Source organism: Anabrus simplex, chromosome 5 (genome assembly GCF_040414725.1).
Source record: "Anabrus simplex isolate iqAnaSimp1 chromosome 5, ASM4041472v1, whole genome shotgun sequence".
Lineage (NCBI taxonomy): Eukaryota > Metazoa > Arthropoda > Insecta > Orthoptera > Tettigoniidae > Anabrus > Anabrus simplex.
This window is the reverse complement of record NC_090269.1, coordinates 112,304,514-112,321,380: the sequence shown is the minus strand read 5'-3', so window position 1 is coordinate 112,321,380 and position 16,867 is coordinate 112,304,514. Positions and strand designations below refer to the sequence as shown.

The 16,867-nt window shown below is 36.7% G+C and overlaps 1 protein-coding gene across 1 annotated transcript in view; it reads left to right on the top strand.

Annotated features, from left to right (window-relative positions):
* LOC136874668 (dystrophin) overlaps window positions 1-16,867 on the top strand; it is a 174,470-nt gene that overhangs the window by 133,894 nt on the left and 23,709 nt on the right. Inside the window, exon 9 of the mRNA XM_067148302.2 lies at window positions 4,657-4,777. Within this exon, the coding sequence (XP_067004403.2) occupies window positions 4,657-4,777 (121 nt within the window). The remainder of the gene's footprint in view (window positions 1-4,656; window positions 4,778-16,867) is intronic.

The following is a 16,867-nucleotide window of genomic DNA, read 5'->3' as shown; positions in this document are numbered from 1 at the left end:
AATAATAATCACAATAATAATAATAATCACAATAATAATAATAATGACTTGGACCGTCGTCAAATTGTGCGAACCACTCTGGAAACGGGTCCTGGCCTGGTAATGACTACGAATACAGTCAAGCCGCGTGTTCAGTACCGCCAAGGCACCCAAGACGACACCACGCCGGATCTCCTTCAGGATTTGATCCATACTAAAAATGCTTATAGGAAAATATGGCAAAGATTTATGGACCGAACTGACCGCGTGGAATACCTGGACCTACCTCGGGAAGTACGAAATCGATTGCTGGAAAGAAAGATTGAAAAATGTGAGGAACTTTGCCGTAATCTCTCAGAAAACTAGTCAGATCGCGAATTTTGGCGGATTCTCTCAGAAAACGAGTCAGATCGCATATAGATTCACAATTAAGTATTTATTTATTTTCCACCTAGTCGATACAATGATTGCTTAAGGCAATTTTTAATGGTCAAAAGTGGTACATGTTTCGTATATTATCAACATCTAAACAGTGTTATGTGGCTGAAGATGTTGATAATATACGAAACATGTACCACTTTTGACCATTAAAAATTGCCTTAAGCAATCATTGTATCGACTAGGTGGAAAATAAATAAATACTTAATTGTGAATCTATTGAAGTGCGATACGGACCATGAAGCTGATTTTATGTAATCAGATCGCATATTTCGGAGGGTTATATATAAAACGTTAGGCATTTAATTATAAATTTCAGTATAATACCGTAGCGAAGCACGGGTATCTTGCTAGTTTCTGATATACAACATTAAGTGCTATTCGTCATTGCCCATCCCTTTGATAGCTTTTATTAATACAAGTTCTTCGAATTTGTCCTTCGATCTGTATTCTGTCAGTTTTGGATTATTTGTTTAGATGGAATCAATCACTACTGATCTGCATTTAGGGCAGTCGCCCAGGTGGCAGATTCCCTATCTGTTGTTTTTCTAGCCTTTTCTTAAATGATTGCAAAGAAATTGGAAATTTATTAACATCTCCCTTGGTAAGTTATTCCAATCCCTAACTCCCCTTCCTATAAACGAATATTTGCCCCAATTTGTTCTCTTGAATTCCAACTTTATCTTCATTTTGTGATCTTTCCTACTTTTAAAGACACCATCCAAACTTATTCGTCTACTGATGTCCTCCCACGCCATCTCTCCACTGACAGCTCGGAACATACCACTTATTAGATCAACAATTAGAAGTATGGCTTTTCAGGCGTTTGATCTATTAACCAGCGTTTCGTCTTAGGCCTGACACTAGACTCTTCAGAGTGGGATGTGTCAGACCCTACCCACTGACGCTGGGTGTATGCAGGTGAACTTATCAGAAGCCTATTTATGAGGCACAGTCTGATAACTGCATACAGGAGACAAAACTATCCCATCGTCGCCATAAGACGTATCTGTGTCGGTGCAACGTGAAGAAAAAAAAAGTTGTAGTAGTAGTAGTAGTAGTAGTAGTAGTAGTAGTAGTAGTAGTGGTAAGATTTATTAAAAAATAAATTCTCCGTCCTCCAGTGAGGGTGACCATAAAGGTCTAGAATATATAACTTACAGTATGTAATTAAATAATGAAATCATGTCTTTTCTGGAAAATTCATTGTAAGGAGATTACGACTTCGAGAATAAATGAAACTGTATAATTTGCAGAGAATCTCTTATGATCTGTAACACGATTTTATCTATGTTGTAATAAGGAATTTTAAAATTTTGAAGGATAGTGGCTGTGTTCTTCGGCAGGTTACCTCTGGATCCGAATAAGACGCCTCTGACAACCCACTGACCAAGAGGAATATTATATTTGGCTGATAGATTAGGCAGGCGTGGTGTATACTTTTTCCAGCTTAACATCCTGAACTTGTTGCAGGTCCCTCTCGAAGATAATGATAGGATCTAACACCATCGCTTTATTCTCTCTTTTATTGGTGGTTGTTATATCCTCTGTTCTCGTTGAGTCATAGGTAGAGACGCAGTGAACTTCTTCATGCACCTCCCATCCCCTTTGTCTCAGGCCTTGAGCAATTGATGTCCTTACTAGATGATGAGGATTGTTACACAGTAAATCAGTGCTCCTGCAGAACCCCAGCACATGTCAAAGCGTTTCGGTCTTGTTGCAACCGGTTTGGCTTCAACGGGTTGAGCTGAAAGTTCTGCCGGGAACCGATCTTACTGCGGTCAAGTTGCATGACATTTTTATACCATTTATGTATTCGGATCAAGATGAAGGTGACGTGGAAGACATCCAGGAATTTGCTTTTGGGTGATCATAGTACAAAATCACTCCTCTCCCTTTATGGCGTAATTGACATCATAACTGAAAAGATCGATCTCTCATTATGTCGCGCAGTTTTCTTCCATTGGTTTTAGAAGGAATTTCTTTATTGATATTAAGTTTATGAAAACAATGCCAATCTGTAGGTTATTTAACATTTATTCAATACATTCAGTCTTTAACTAATTAATAGTAATTACATTTAAGTTTCTTCCAAAATATCCTTGTGATTTTGTTGCCTGAAGTTGGTTAGAAGACTTAACGTGCTTGAGAATAGGTGCTAAAATTCTGTTCGTCATTGAAAATATTGACCACATCATGCAAATTAAAGATGAAAATGGCCAACTTCTCAGAGACCCAGTATCTATTTTTTCAGTGTTGGAGGGACTGTTACAAGATTATTTGTAATGAATAATTCGTGGTGATGCAGTTGTTGGACTTGTCCTGCCAATTAACACATTGAGCACTAGCATATTTTTAATGTGTTAATTGCTGTATACTTTGCTGAACATTTTAGCCATATTTTGATGCGTTATAACTTTGACACTTTTTAAGTTAAATGAACTATTCATTTTGCATCCTAATTACCATATTTATTTGCCTATAACACCCCTTTTTTTCCTTTCATCTTAAAAAAATCTCACATATGGTAATGTAGGTTATGTTTGGCATGGTTTAAAAGCAGAAAAAGGAACATCTAATGTTTTCAGATCAACACACAAAATAGTTACGGTATTTATATGTATATTTTATTTATGCAAAAAGTTATATTAGCACATTTAAACAGTTCTGTATCAAGCCCTCCTTCATGTATTGCTACAGATACTGGTCAGATGACCAAGCGCCATGCCACAGCAAGACAGCGCAGCGTAGAGCCGAGTCCACGTCTGCGCAGTGTTGCAATTTCATCATGCAGCAGCTGCCTTAAATACAGAATGTTTGGCTCTAATAAAATATTTTAATATAACTATTAAAAATTCATTTCTTTCACTTTTTGTGCACGTGTGTTTCAGATCAGTTGGTGGGATCGTTCTGTTGTCACTGCTTTCATAGTCACAAGGCTTGTCCTTATCCTCATTTTCACTTTCCCCTTCCCAGAGTAGATCGTCTCTGCTTCTATCCAGTGCAGAAGAAATTCCTGTTTACTTAAAACTTTTTTGGACAATATATCAGGCGCAGTTAGTCCCCACGCACTTACAATCCCCTCGCAGATTACACAAAAGGACAGTCGCTTGATTATTCATTTCCATTAGTTTTAACTGGAACACGTGATACGCCGGCTGCATTGATTGTGGCATTTGACGTAATATCTCAATATATCATACTACATGTAAATACTACAGCAGCTATATGTCCGTGTTCCCAGAAATTGTTTACTGTTTTCACTAATTTTAACTGCAAATATGGAATATTGTTGGAAATGTAAAAAGGGACAAAATGGTGACATTAATGATGATATCTGGACAAAATTCAATCACAGTGCCCCAAAAATGAAAAGTTATGAAAATGTTACCAAAATCCTGTCCCAAATGATGAAGAATATAGTTTTCAGTCCATTGCATGCTTCACTTGGTGCACCTATCACTGTTTAGATTGTTATTCTCATTACATATACACAGGAACCTCGTTTATGAGGCCCTCATTAATCTGGATCTCTGGTTTATCCAGATAGAAAATAATTCATTTTTACTTGTTTAATATTTCTTTTTTGGGGGGGGGGTCGACTCTTCTTGAATGTCTTTTCCGCCAAGGATAGGACAGGAATTGGAAGTAATACGGCCACGGTTTATCAAAGGTACCGTCCCGGCATTCGCCTGGAATTGAGAATGGGAAACCGTGGAAAACCATTCCCAGGACAGCCGAGGTGGGATTCGAATTCATGCTCTGCTGAATGCAACACACTATTAATTCACTGATGGTAAATTCGAAAATGAAATCGGCGCTCAATCAGAAGAAACAATGACTCGTGGAGAGACAACAATGCAGCTGGACAAACTGATGGCCTATTTAGAATCCTAGACTGAAACCACACTGGCAGAACTGTTGTTAGTAAAATGTCTCCTTGATTGTGCTGCGTGGAAACGCTGTACAAGTGTAAAACAGGAAAAAAAAAAAAAAAACCACATTAATTTAGTGCATAAAACAGTTGTAAATGTAGAAAAGTGATCTTATAATTTTTGTAAAATTGAAAAAAGGTACTGGTATTACGGTACTATACAAATTATGTTAATAACATAACATGTACTGTATTTGTTTTGTTTTTTTAGTTTTTTATGGATAATCTGGATTAGTTCCAGTCCCACTTAATCTGGATGATCGAGGTTCTTGTGTACTAAAGTGTTCATTAACATATATTTGCAGACATTTACAGCAGGAGATTGCTGAACTGTGTTTGAAGGAAGAAGGGGGTAGAGTAGGAGCTTGTCTTATGGATCACAGAGCGCAAATTGAAGCTCAAGTGGAGAGGCTCAAACTACTCAAGGTACAGTATACTAGCATTTAAAAAAAATGTTCTCTCCTAAAATTAGGGTGCCAGATTCACGTATATACGTTAGTTTGCTCCTGTTGGCTTTCTTATCTGAACAGCAGATATAAGATCAGTTTGGTTTCAAAAGTGGAAGATCAAGAGCAGACCTAATTTTCTTTGCGAGAAAATCATTGAGAGTATGAGAAGGTTATAATAATGACATTGATTTAGTGGTCCAAAAGTCTGATGCAGAAAGAGAAAAGAAAAATGCAATTTATGGAAGATTATTTGTTCATTTGGAAATGTACTGTAGTGAGTTACAGTACAAAATATGATGAATGCATAGGTGGTGTTAGTTGCACTGTATGGAATGAAGATCTCTGCAAAGAATAGTGAAGTAGTCATCATCATTACTTGCAAGAAAAACTTTGGGAGTACGTATGGAAGAGAGAAACTTCAGAGGTTAGAAAGTTTTTAAGAAATGGGGGAAAAACAGGAAGGAAATAAATCAGTGAGTTATAAGAGCAGGGAAATTCTTCAATTAATAATTTAAATTACTGTAATTTAGAGCAGTGAAGTGCCCACACAAATGCAAAGGAATTTCCTACAGGACTTACCATGTACTCATATTGACCTATGCAACACAGGTATATGGGTAATAAGAAAAAGAAGCAAGACCAGAATACAAACCTGCAAAATGAATCCAGTGGCGGAAAGCTGTGGTAACAAAATTATATAGTTGGAGGAACAAATAAGTGGGAGAATTTGTGATATATTTTTGGCAGTGCTTTAATGTCACACTGACTCGGTAAGGTCTTTTGGCAATAATGGGATAGGTAAGGGCTGAAATTGGGAATAAGGTATCCATGGCTGTAATTAACGTACAGTTTGCTCCAGACAGCTGTCTGTAAGAACTGAATCTGTATTCCAAGCCATGTGTCTGGAATTTATTGGGCAAAATATATGGTACTTGATGCTTGGATAATCCTACTGTTATATTTTTACACAGCATGCCTGTACTGCAGTACTGTACATGGTGTCAAATGTATGTTTTGTAAGCAGATTGTCCTTTCTGGTTCCCTTTACAATATGTTTGGTATTTACAATGATCCTTCATTGGAGAATTATTTTCACCAACACTGCACTGTTAGCTTGGCCAGTGGATTACAGTGCTGTATGTGTTGTTTCATGAAATATGTTAAGTGCCGAGTTAACATTTTACTACTCAGTATTGCTTGGATAGACAGACTTGTAGTTCAACCTAGGACCAAGTTTAATAAGATTTTCTGACTCATTCCTGTATAGATCTCTCACAGCTGAAAAGTCCAGCTCCATGGCTAAATGATTACCGCGCTGGCCTTTGGTCACAGGGGTCCCGGGTTTGATTCCCAGCAGGGTCGGGAATTTTAACCGTAATTGGTTAATTCCCCTGGCATGGGGGCCGTCTTCATCATCATTTCATCCTCATCATGACATGCAGGTCGCCTACCAGCGTCAAATACAAAAACCTGCACCAGGTATTTCCAGAGGCCACACACCATTATTATTATTATTATTATTATTATTATTATTATTATTATTATTATTATTATTATTATTATTATTATTATTATTATTATTATTATTATTATTATTATTATTATTATTATTATTATTATTATTATTATTATTTATTACAGCTGAAAACCCAGCCTGCATTACAACAGTATTAGTGTCATAGTCTAACTCCTTAAATCCTGGAAAGCAACTTTCTTTTTTTGATCTTTTAAATTGAGCCATTTATTTCTATTATGATGATTTCCATGGAACAGAGAGGCAAAGAAGCGCGAAGGGTGAATGGCTGGACAAAGCATGAACTGACGCTTAAATTTTGTCAATAATATTTACTTGAAAAATTGTCTGCCTCCGTAGCATAACGGTAGCACCATTAGCTGCTGTCCTCAGGGGGCTGGGTTCGATTACCGCTACTGCCAGAAATTTAAGAATAGCAGGAAGGCTTGTATGTGGCTCAGATAACACATGCAGCTCACTTCCATTGAAGTTGTCCCTGGAAAGAGCTGCACCACCTCAGGATGAGGACACAAATTTACTTTTTACTTGAATTTATTTTTTATTATTATTATTATTATTATTATTATTATTTATTTTCTTTTTTAGAACAACAGAGATTAGACAAGAGAGAAACTTTAACAATAACTACAGGGGAGTTTATGAGCTCAGAATTACAATATTGGGAGAACTCCCATCTCGAATAAGTCAGTCAGAGGATTCAAAGCAATGGGTCTTGTAAATTTACAAGTTACAAAGATAGGCTACCCTTGACATAACCAAGAGAAAATAGTCAATACAGTTCAGAGAAAGAAGCCGTAGCTTCTGAAAGAGAGTTACATAGGACAGGTCTCAAACCCAGAAGCATATTTTACAATATGTGGCCAGGAGATTACGTTAATATTTAGTGTTAAACCATTAACACTTAAGGTAGACAATACTTCGTGCTCTTAAGAGCTTAAGCAAGTATTACACTCACTCCCCAAATATAATGGGAGAGCCACATTTTGAAGAAAGGATTACAGGATCCAGAAGGTTTACAGAGGCCGAAGCCCATCCTACACGACCATAAACAGGAGAAAAACGGTTATGGTTAAGGAGAAAGGCCGAGAACAAATTTTGAATAATGGAGGCTGGAAAACACTCGAGCACTCTGAAGTTAAAGATTAAAGCAACACCTAACAGAGCATAAGGCCTGATCATGCAGAAGATTGGTCATACTACTTGGTGACTAAAGAAAAGAGAATTAAAGACAGAAAGGAAGGTTGATCAATTTAGAAAGTAGGAAAACTTAGTCACCCAAAGACAAAATAGAAGGGAAATTACGGTGCTGACTCGTGCTTCGTTACATTTTACAAAATCCCCATTAGGGGTGATTACATTTAGTTCCTAAGACTGCTTAGAAAAACCTACATTTTAAACTTAAGTCAAAAGAGAAAGTTAAAGTAAGTGCAGATCGATCTAAGGGGGGACACTGGAATCTTCCCTTTATTCACATGCAGATAATGTTCATAAAATTAGATGAAAATTTTGCCTTTATCTCGTTATGCCACCTTCTCAGGCCAACCCCTGCCCCAGCATCTCCCGAGAAGACCTCCTCAGCCATGTAGAACACTCAAAGATATAATACAGAGGACATCTTACCTCAAAAAAACTTCTCAGTTTTTATAGACAGCTGGTGGATAGTTCTAGAACAAGGATGCCATGTATTTTTTTATTGGTGGAATTGAATTTAATAAGGCAGATATTGATACGCGTATAAACCTTAAAACAGGGATGATAATTCCAAAATAACAAACAATTGAAGGGTGGTTAGGTTACCAAACCTCCAAACACACTAATTCTTGATAATTAGTTATGGTACCCAACTCAAGGTTGCACTAGAAAATTGCCGCTACGGGCATCTGGTCCCAATAGGTGGAACGTGGGATATAGCAAGTTTGATCTGTCTGTGATAGATTACACTACAACCACACGGAATAGGGGGCGATTCAAACTCAAAATAAGCTTAACAGTTGTCACAGTTTCTAACACATTTCAAGAATTGAACAGTGTCATAGATTAAGTCAACCCCTTACTGCATGACATTTTTTTTTTCTTCCTGAAAAAATTCTGACTGCTTAAATATAGCGTCCCGACTTACGGAAAAATAGTTCAAAATATCTGAACTTCATGTGGCAGATCTTTGTTGTTGGTTTATGGTTTGTGCCATATATGGGACAGCATGCAATAACTGTTATCTTTTGATGGTATCAATGGTAACTTGGAAACAGAAAATGGCATACCGGTACATTCAGAGAGGGTTATACATATTCAATTAAAAGTACTACACTTCAAAGTTTAGTTTTAATCTATGAAAATGACAAAAGGTTTCAGAAATTACACTAATTTAACAAGTCCTCACAATCTGTGACACAGTAATAGCGAGTTCTTATGACACTTGCACGCAAATATAGTTAGTTCTTACAACATGACACTAACCTAGCTAGTCCTCGTGAAACTTCATTAAGCAATTTTTGTCCTTGTTTAAGCACAATTCTGCATTGCACTTCTGACAAGCTACAAAAGATTTTCCTATACAGTCTGGGTGCTTACAACTTGGACATTTTTCCAGCCATTTTGGTACGTGATTTACTCCGTCCTGTCGTACATCGCACTGTGGGAGTTCTGTTGCAGGCCCCCTCTTCTTTTTAATATCCAGTTGTTTTTGGACTTCGTTGCTTGGCCTACCTCATTTTCTTGATACTGCTTTCCCTGCTCTACAGAGGGCTTTTGCAACAGCTACCTTGAAATCAACCAGAGGCATGTAGTATGAGTTATTTCTTCTCCATAGCAACCAGCTATTTACACAAACTAAGTCTATGAGGTGAAAGAATATCTTCAGATACCACTTCTTTGACCTGATTTGAATCCTATAATATCCCAACATGGAATCTAGAAGATCTACAGCCCCCCATATTAGTCATTGTAGACCATCACGGAACATGGACAAGTTATCATTCTGTGTTCATTTCCCTTTCTGAATAGCCTTTTTTTTCTCACTTTCTGGTTTGCTACCAACATAATATGTTGACAAAGTGTTCATTACTTTGTTATCAAACTACAAAACTACTGACAGATCTACACCATTCACTGTTGCAACTTTTTCAACCATGCTACCTCGCCCCTTCCTCTTCATTTCTTTCTCGTTAGGCATAACACAGCAAGGTACACAATTGGAATGAACTGTCTCTAGTGATAGTAGTCCTTCCTTGTGTAAGTATACTTCCAAAGGGACGCTAGTGAACTAGTTGTCAAAAAAATATCTTATGATTCACGTGTCGAGGGACTGTTTGGGTAAGCCGCAGTACACCATTACTGCTGGCTCGTAGGTCTGGAGCACCAGGTATTACAACATTGCTCTAAGCTCCTGCAAATATTTCATAATCATAGCTGAAGCCTGACACACCACTTAGGACAAAGGCTTTGAACCCCCACTTGTGTGGTTTCTTTGGGTTGAACTGTTTGATTGAAGACCTACATTTCTTAGTAATAATGTGCTCATCGACAGCTAGGAATTCCTCTTTTAGTACAGTCGGTAATCTTTCATGCAATTTGTCCAGTAACGGACAAATTTTGAAGAGTTTGTTGTGATTAGGTTCACCTGGTGGTACTATTGTCACAGAAATGAATGAAACGTTTCACTTCTTCCCATCACTCACCTCAGGATGGCCAAGGTATCTGCACCAGTAGTGCCTCGTTGCTGGGAGTTGAATTACTGACATGCGTATGGACATACAAATCAACTGTTCTATTTCATCGGTACTAACATTTACAGATTTATTGGGCCAGCATTGAAGAGAATAGAAGTTTTTTTGTTCAGTTATATATTGCACAATCTCACTAGTAAAGAAATATTGGATATATTCTACTGGAGAATCAAGGTCCAAAATTTCCTGTGGTAGAGTAATATTTCCAGTTAATTTTTGTTTCATCTTCCATTATTTCCAGATTCCCTATATTCCAGTCAATTTTAGTCTTCCCCACCTCGATTGTTGCCTTTGAATTGTTTTGGATTGTAGCAAGCCTATCCGCCAGAGGAATGTCATCAAGGTCAAGGTATTCAGTAGGCCTAACCTCAATATCATCATCAGTATCTGATTCTGTTTCTGGGATAAAAGTAACATTATTTCTTGTGACTGGATGGTGCCTTCTGAATCTCCACCCCCTGGTCATCATTTGGAATGGACAACCTGGAAGGCACTTAATCGTTTGAGGAGTGGAGTAGGTAAATCCAAGGATAACCTTAAAAATGGGGTTATCTGAAAGATCAGACTTCTGCGATTGTGGGGAGCAACAAACTACCCAACACCTGTATGACTGTCAGTCCTGCCCTGTTCGTTGTACACTTCAAGACTTGATTCAAGCCACTGAAGAGGTAATTTCTGTTGCTCATTTCTGGGCAGACATTGTGTGAAACATGTTTTATGACATAAAATGTATTCTGTTTTATTTGTATATAATACCTTATTTATATTTTTAAGTTTCTCAACACTCTGACATGAAATAAATAATAAATTTCTTGTGTTGTGTATTTTAGGAATGTCATCATCTGACTCTGCAGCAAGAATGTCATATCTCTTTTCTTCTATACGTAATGCACTATCATCATCTGATGGATCAGGGTCATCACTAATATTCCCGTTGGGTATAATTAGTACGTGAGTTGAAGAGGCATAAAACTTTCCTACATCCATTCCAGTAAACCAACTGAAAGGAAAGAGATTGGACTGTTATACTTCCAGTAGCAAGAAATAGATTATGTCACAGCTGCATGTTATGCCATATCTGTCACAGACCTAATTTGAAAGATTATAATTACTCCAGTTGACAAATGTTCAAACCTACCTCTTTACAGATGTCCTGACATATGAATGCTTCCACAGTAATTTTATAAAAACACAAATCGAACTATTACTGTATGAAATACAACTCTCTTGTGGTCAGACATCTAGTCAACTGCTTACAACACAAACAAGGGATGAATGCCAAATACTTCCTTACTCCCTCAACAGATGGCACATGCAGCTCACATCCAGTTATTGTTGATAGTGTACCATATCTGTCACTCTATGCAGTAATGAAATAAACACTGCAATATAGGCTGTATAAAAATAAATCAGCAAATGTACCAACCATCAGTCGGCCCTGAAATATTTTCAGAAATATTTTCATTTGTTTCCCGTTTTGTCTTCAGGTGAATGCTGTGACTCTAACTTCGTAACATGTCCGCAGATGATTTCCTGTCTGTATCTTTGCCAAACTATTTCCTTAGGAAGTGGATATTGTGAATAAAGTTTGTTTGGTAGAGGAGGAGAGTTAAGACGAGGTGATCGAGGAAACCACTATCACGCACACTGGGTTATTGAAATGTATTGATCTGTTACTAGTGTGCAAGGACAAAATTTGTTTGGCTATACCAATTTTTGACTCTGGAAAATGAAGACTGTTGTCAGGAAAAATGTGAATGAAAAACCGAAACAGGAAAGAATTGTATGATGTATCCCAAAAGTGAATTGAAAGCCAGTCATACAGAATACTGTGTTTTTAAATGCACAGTTTCTGGTAAGATTATTCTTGTTTTTCTGTAATCCGTGCAATCCCGGGTCCGCATTAACTCGGATGATTGACAGTTTGCTGTATTACTGTGAGGACTGTAAATCCACAATCATATAGGAAAACTCCTGTAACTCTTTACTTTTCAAATTATATACTGGCACAAGTGAATAACTTCCTTAAAATTTCCAAATACAGATGATACCATAAATGTCTGGACTGTACTAGCTTCAGTCTACAAACTATTGGTAGCACAGCCAGTAAGCATGCCACTTTTATACTCTACACTTTGCTTTACATATATTTCATCTAATTGCAAAATCGCTATTTTCTCTCTTTCTGTTAAAAACTGTGATAACTATTTAAGAAAATGCATATTTTGATTCCTGTCCACATGTGAAATGCCGAATTTTGAACCCAGCTGTTGCAAATACTTCATATGTGGTAAACCGAGAACATTTTCTCCCAATGCCTCATAGCACCCTGCTGATTGCATATATGTAATGAATGTTATCATTATTGTATGTACAGAAAAATGTCTCTTTGCCAGGCCGAGTGGCTCAGGCGGTTGAGGTGCTGGCCTTATGACCCCAGCTTGGCAGGTTCGATCCTGGCTCAGTCTGGTGGTATTTGAAGGTGCTCAAATACATTAGCCTCGTGTCGGTAGATTTACTGGCACGTAAAAGAACTCCCACGGGACTAAATTCCGGCACCTCGGCGTCTCTGAAAACCATAAAAGTAGTAATGGGACATAAAGCCAAAAAGATTATTATTATTATTAATAATGTATCTTTAGTAAGAAACAACCCTAACTGTTCTCGTTAAAAGCATACTGACTACAATTGTGCCTGCTTTCTCAATCTTTCTTTCAAGCAACATTAAAGCATGGAAAACATTACTTTTCAGTGTGTCGGCAGTAAGAACATAGTAAATCGAATCATCAACAAAGTAAAGCTCAAAATAGCCATAAACCTCGCACTGGAAAAGACTAAAAAATCCAAATACGCAACCTTCACTTACACCAGTTCAAAGATTCACCAAATAGCAAACCTACTCAAAAAACGGGATATGCAAATAGCCTTTAAAACATATAACACTAACAAAAACTTATTTTTTAACCATAACACGGTAAATGCGTACAGTAACAAATTTCAAGGCTCCGGAATATACAGACTAACATGCGCACAGTGTAAATCTTCATATGTTGGCCAAACTGGATGCAGTTTCCTAACCAGGTACATGGAACACTTTAACGCCTTAAAACACAATAAATACTCTGCAATGAGTAATCATATGAAAGAAACTGGCCATCATTACACCTCAATAGACAAAGACCTTACAATAATCAAAAGAATCGAAAAGGGGAACCTAATGACAGAGTTCGAAAACATATATATTTATTTGGATCAACGCTTTAATAAAGGAAAAAAAACTTGAATGACGCGGTCGAAATAAAAAGTCCGTTAATAGAGCACTTGCCAACATTATTACAAAATCTCAAATCAGATAAAAGCAAATTCTTTAAAATATTCAATCTAAATACACTCACAACTGAAACCATTTTGGCAACGCAAAAAAGTCCCGCTCCACATAATACGCCAAAGCTTAACGCCCCGCCTGCAGGATCGTCCTCTACCTCGACAACAGATAAGAATTCCCTACCACATAGCACGTCAATAGCGAACGCCCCGCCCAACATCTCTTCCCCTCAACCCCCTACCCGCCCTTCACAACAGCTCTTTCATACGTACAACACAAGGAGTAGAACCACAACAGACAATAGTCACAGTAATGCAATAAGGTCCACAAGATTCTGTAGCAGCAGACAAAGGGGTGAGTGATAATGCAACATCAACACTCACATTACAAGCACAACACACACACAATATTACTTAAGTTCATTTCCATTTGTTCCAGATGCTTCTTCTATAAATCTATAATAATAATTCTATAAATCGAAAGAAACATAATCAGATACTCAAAATTTGGATTGAAGCCCCTTTTAACCATAACTTACATCACAACAATCAACTTCCAACGGAGAGTCTGGTCGCTACAAACAAGAATTAAATATGTCAATACTTCCTCTGATCAAATTGCCAAACTGCAGCAGCAAGCCTCATCAAATCTAGAAGCCATTTTCCAACGAACCCAAGACTTCAATTCTAGATTATCATCATGACTCTAATCACGCATGATGCAAAATTAGTCTTTTTAAATAACATTATTTAGAGAGCACAATTCTTAACTAAAATTCTCAATACTGAAATGTTACTGTATTCTAGAAACCAACGCACTTCAGAAACTATGGCTCCTATATATTAACATCCAATATTTATATTTATGACTCAAATTTTAATGCCAAATTATAGTTGAATCAATTTTATTTTAACATTGCAAACAATTTTTAGCCAAATTTTCAAATTGTAAAAACTGTGTTTTGGACGTCAATGTGTTTTAGAATTAAGAGTTACTCCATTTTAACATTGCAAATCATATTGTCATAATTTTTAATGTGTATATTATTCTTATGTTTTAAATATTATCACTGAAATTAGATTTACATTCAATGTAATGAAATTTGTAACAACAATCCAAATATGACAAACCTTGAGGCAATTGTATAGGCTAATGATGCTTGTGAATAAAAGCGAAACATGTCCCGGTAAATTAGTGTTGTAACAATACAACTTACCATCACAAACTGTAATTTGTATTGAAAAGGTGGATCAAAACAACCAACAAATTGTTAGTATATCATATCATAGCATAGTTCAATACGGGTCTAATAATGAGATTAGTTACATGTAAAGTAAGAACATCGTCGTAGTTTCCATTTATATAGTGAACAAATAAATTCTCCAACTGTGACCACTTACTAAGCTACTATTATGTTGACTAAGCTGCTGTTATGTTTTAAAAGCATGCCTAAATTTGCTCTGGTGGGTAATTATAAAATTGTTTACAGCTATTTGAACTGCAAAATCTTTGTCAACCTTAATACTGCTCTTCACCTTCAGTATTTCTTTTACATTCTAAGATGTATTGAAAGTATTTGAATCTTAATCAGCAAAATGCAAACCTTGCATTGTTTTAAGTATTTCAGATAATTCTGAACAATAATTTTCTTGAACGATTCAAAACCTCTGATATTATTACTTTCTAACAGGATTTTTTCTTCAGTTTCTTTTCAAGTACTAATTCTCTCTCTCTGTGGGGTCTTTGTGAGGGACACTTTGATCCTTGCTCAGATAATGTGGCAAGTTAGGAAAACTGGAAGGAATGGCACCTAGATTGAGAAGTAGCCTGCTTCTAGGAAATGTCTTGGTAAGATCATCTTTATCTTTGTATATTTCCTGCCTATGTCTGATTCACTAAAAATGTTTATGCAAACACAGCTGTTTGAAGTTACTACCCAGTTTTTTCTTGGAATACTATTAATCCATTTTAGTCTCGGCAGAGGATCCTTTGGAAAGTTGTTGAACACTGTTAAGTAGCCGTTTGCTTTGCTCGATTCTTACAGCCTGGTAAAGAGCACTGATTAGGCATCTATGAATATAAATATCCATAAATCATTTTGTTTACTGTCATGAATGCACAGGAATAGAGATTTAATGATGTGCTACATAACCACAAACCTACAAAAAGCCTGGTTCATTTATAATATTACTCTTTAAGTAATCACTAGTCAGAATGCTTATTAAAGTACTTTCCTTCGGATTTGTTTCACTGCTCTTGATACCGGTAAGCCTACTTAATTAAGTTTTAATTTCAGCCTAAACTGAATTTAATATAATTAACAATTATGCCACTTTAATATATTAATTTCACCATGGGTGATATTACATCAGACTTAACATAACCTGAAACCAAGAGGCCATTTTACGAGAATGGGGCTTTTATTTTTCAACAAATAAGCAGACTCTAAGTAAATCATATTAATGTTAAGTTAATAATGAAATCATTTGTGGTATTAAACCAAGAAGAAAGGTATTTAATAATTGGATAATGGCCTTTGTTAAGAAATTTTAATTCATGCAGGTGGTGGTACATATTAAGTACTGATACATTATAATGCAGATGATTACATACATACATACATACATACATTATAATTATAGACTGTTGTGCCTTTCAGCGTTCAGTCTGCAAGCCTCTGTGAATTTACTAAACGTCGCCACGATCCTCTGTTTGCAACTAGTGCTGTAGCCTCATTTAGTTCTATACCTCTTATCTTTAAATCGTTAGAAACTGAGTCTAACCATCGTCGTCTTGGTGTACCTCTACTTCTCTTACCATCCATAAGAGTCAGTTATTCTCCCGGGTAATCTATCCTCCTCCATTCGCCTCACATGACCCCACCACCGAAGCCAGTTTATGGGTACAGCTTCATCCATCGAGTTCATTCCTAAATTAGCCTTGATCTCTTCATTCCGAGCACCCCCCTGCCAATGTTCCCACCTGTTTGTACCAGCAATCATACTTGCTACTTTCATGTCTGTTACTTCTAACTTATGAATAAGATATCCTGAGTCCACCCAGCTTTCGCTCTCGTAAAGCAAAGTTGGTCTGAAAACAGACCGATGTAAAGATAGTTGCGCCCGGGAGCTGACTTCCTTCTTACAGAATACTGTTGATCGCAACTGCGAGCTCACTGCATTGATGTGTGTCATCATTTGAGAGGTTATTTTTAAAGTTGCCAAAAAGGATGTCCCATTTCTCCTTGCTTGCAGCACAGCCAGCTTGTAATAACCTTTTTTTCCCATGATCAAAACTTTAAAATTACCAGTACCACAATGATACCATCAAGTTTGCCGCGAAAAATAAAACATTAAAATCATAAAGTAACATACAGTTTGTCCATGGAATAAATTTGATCAGATCGTTCATTCGCAAAAACTTTTCACTTTGCAAATAAATTGAAAAGTACAACTTAGATCATGGTGGAACAGAAAGATTTTG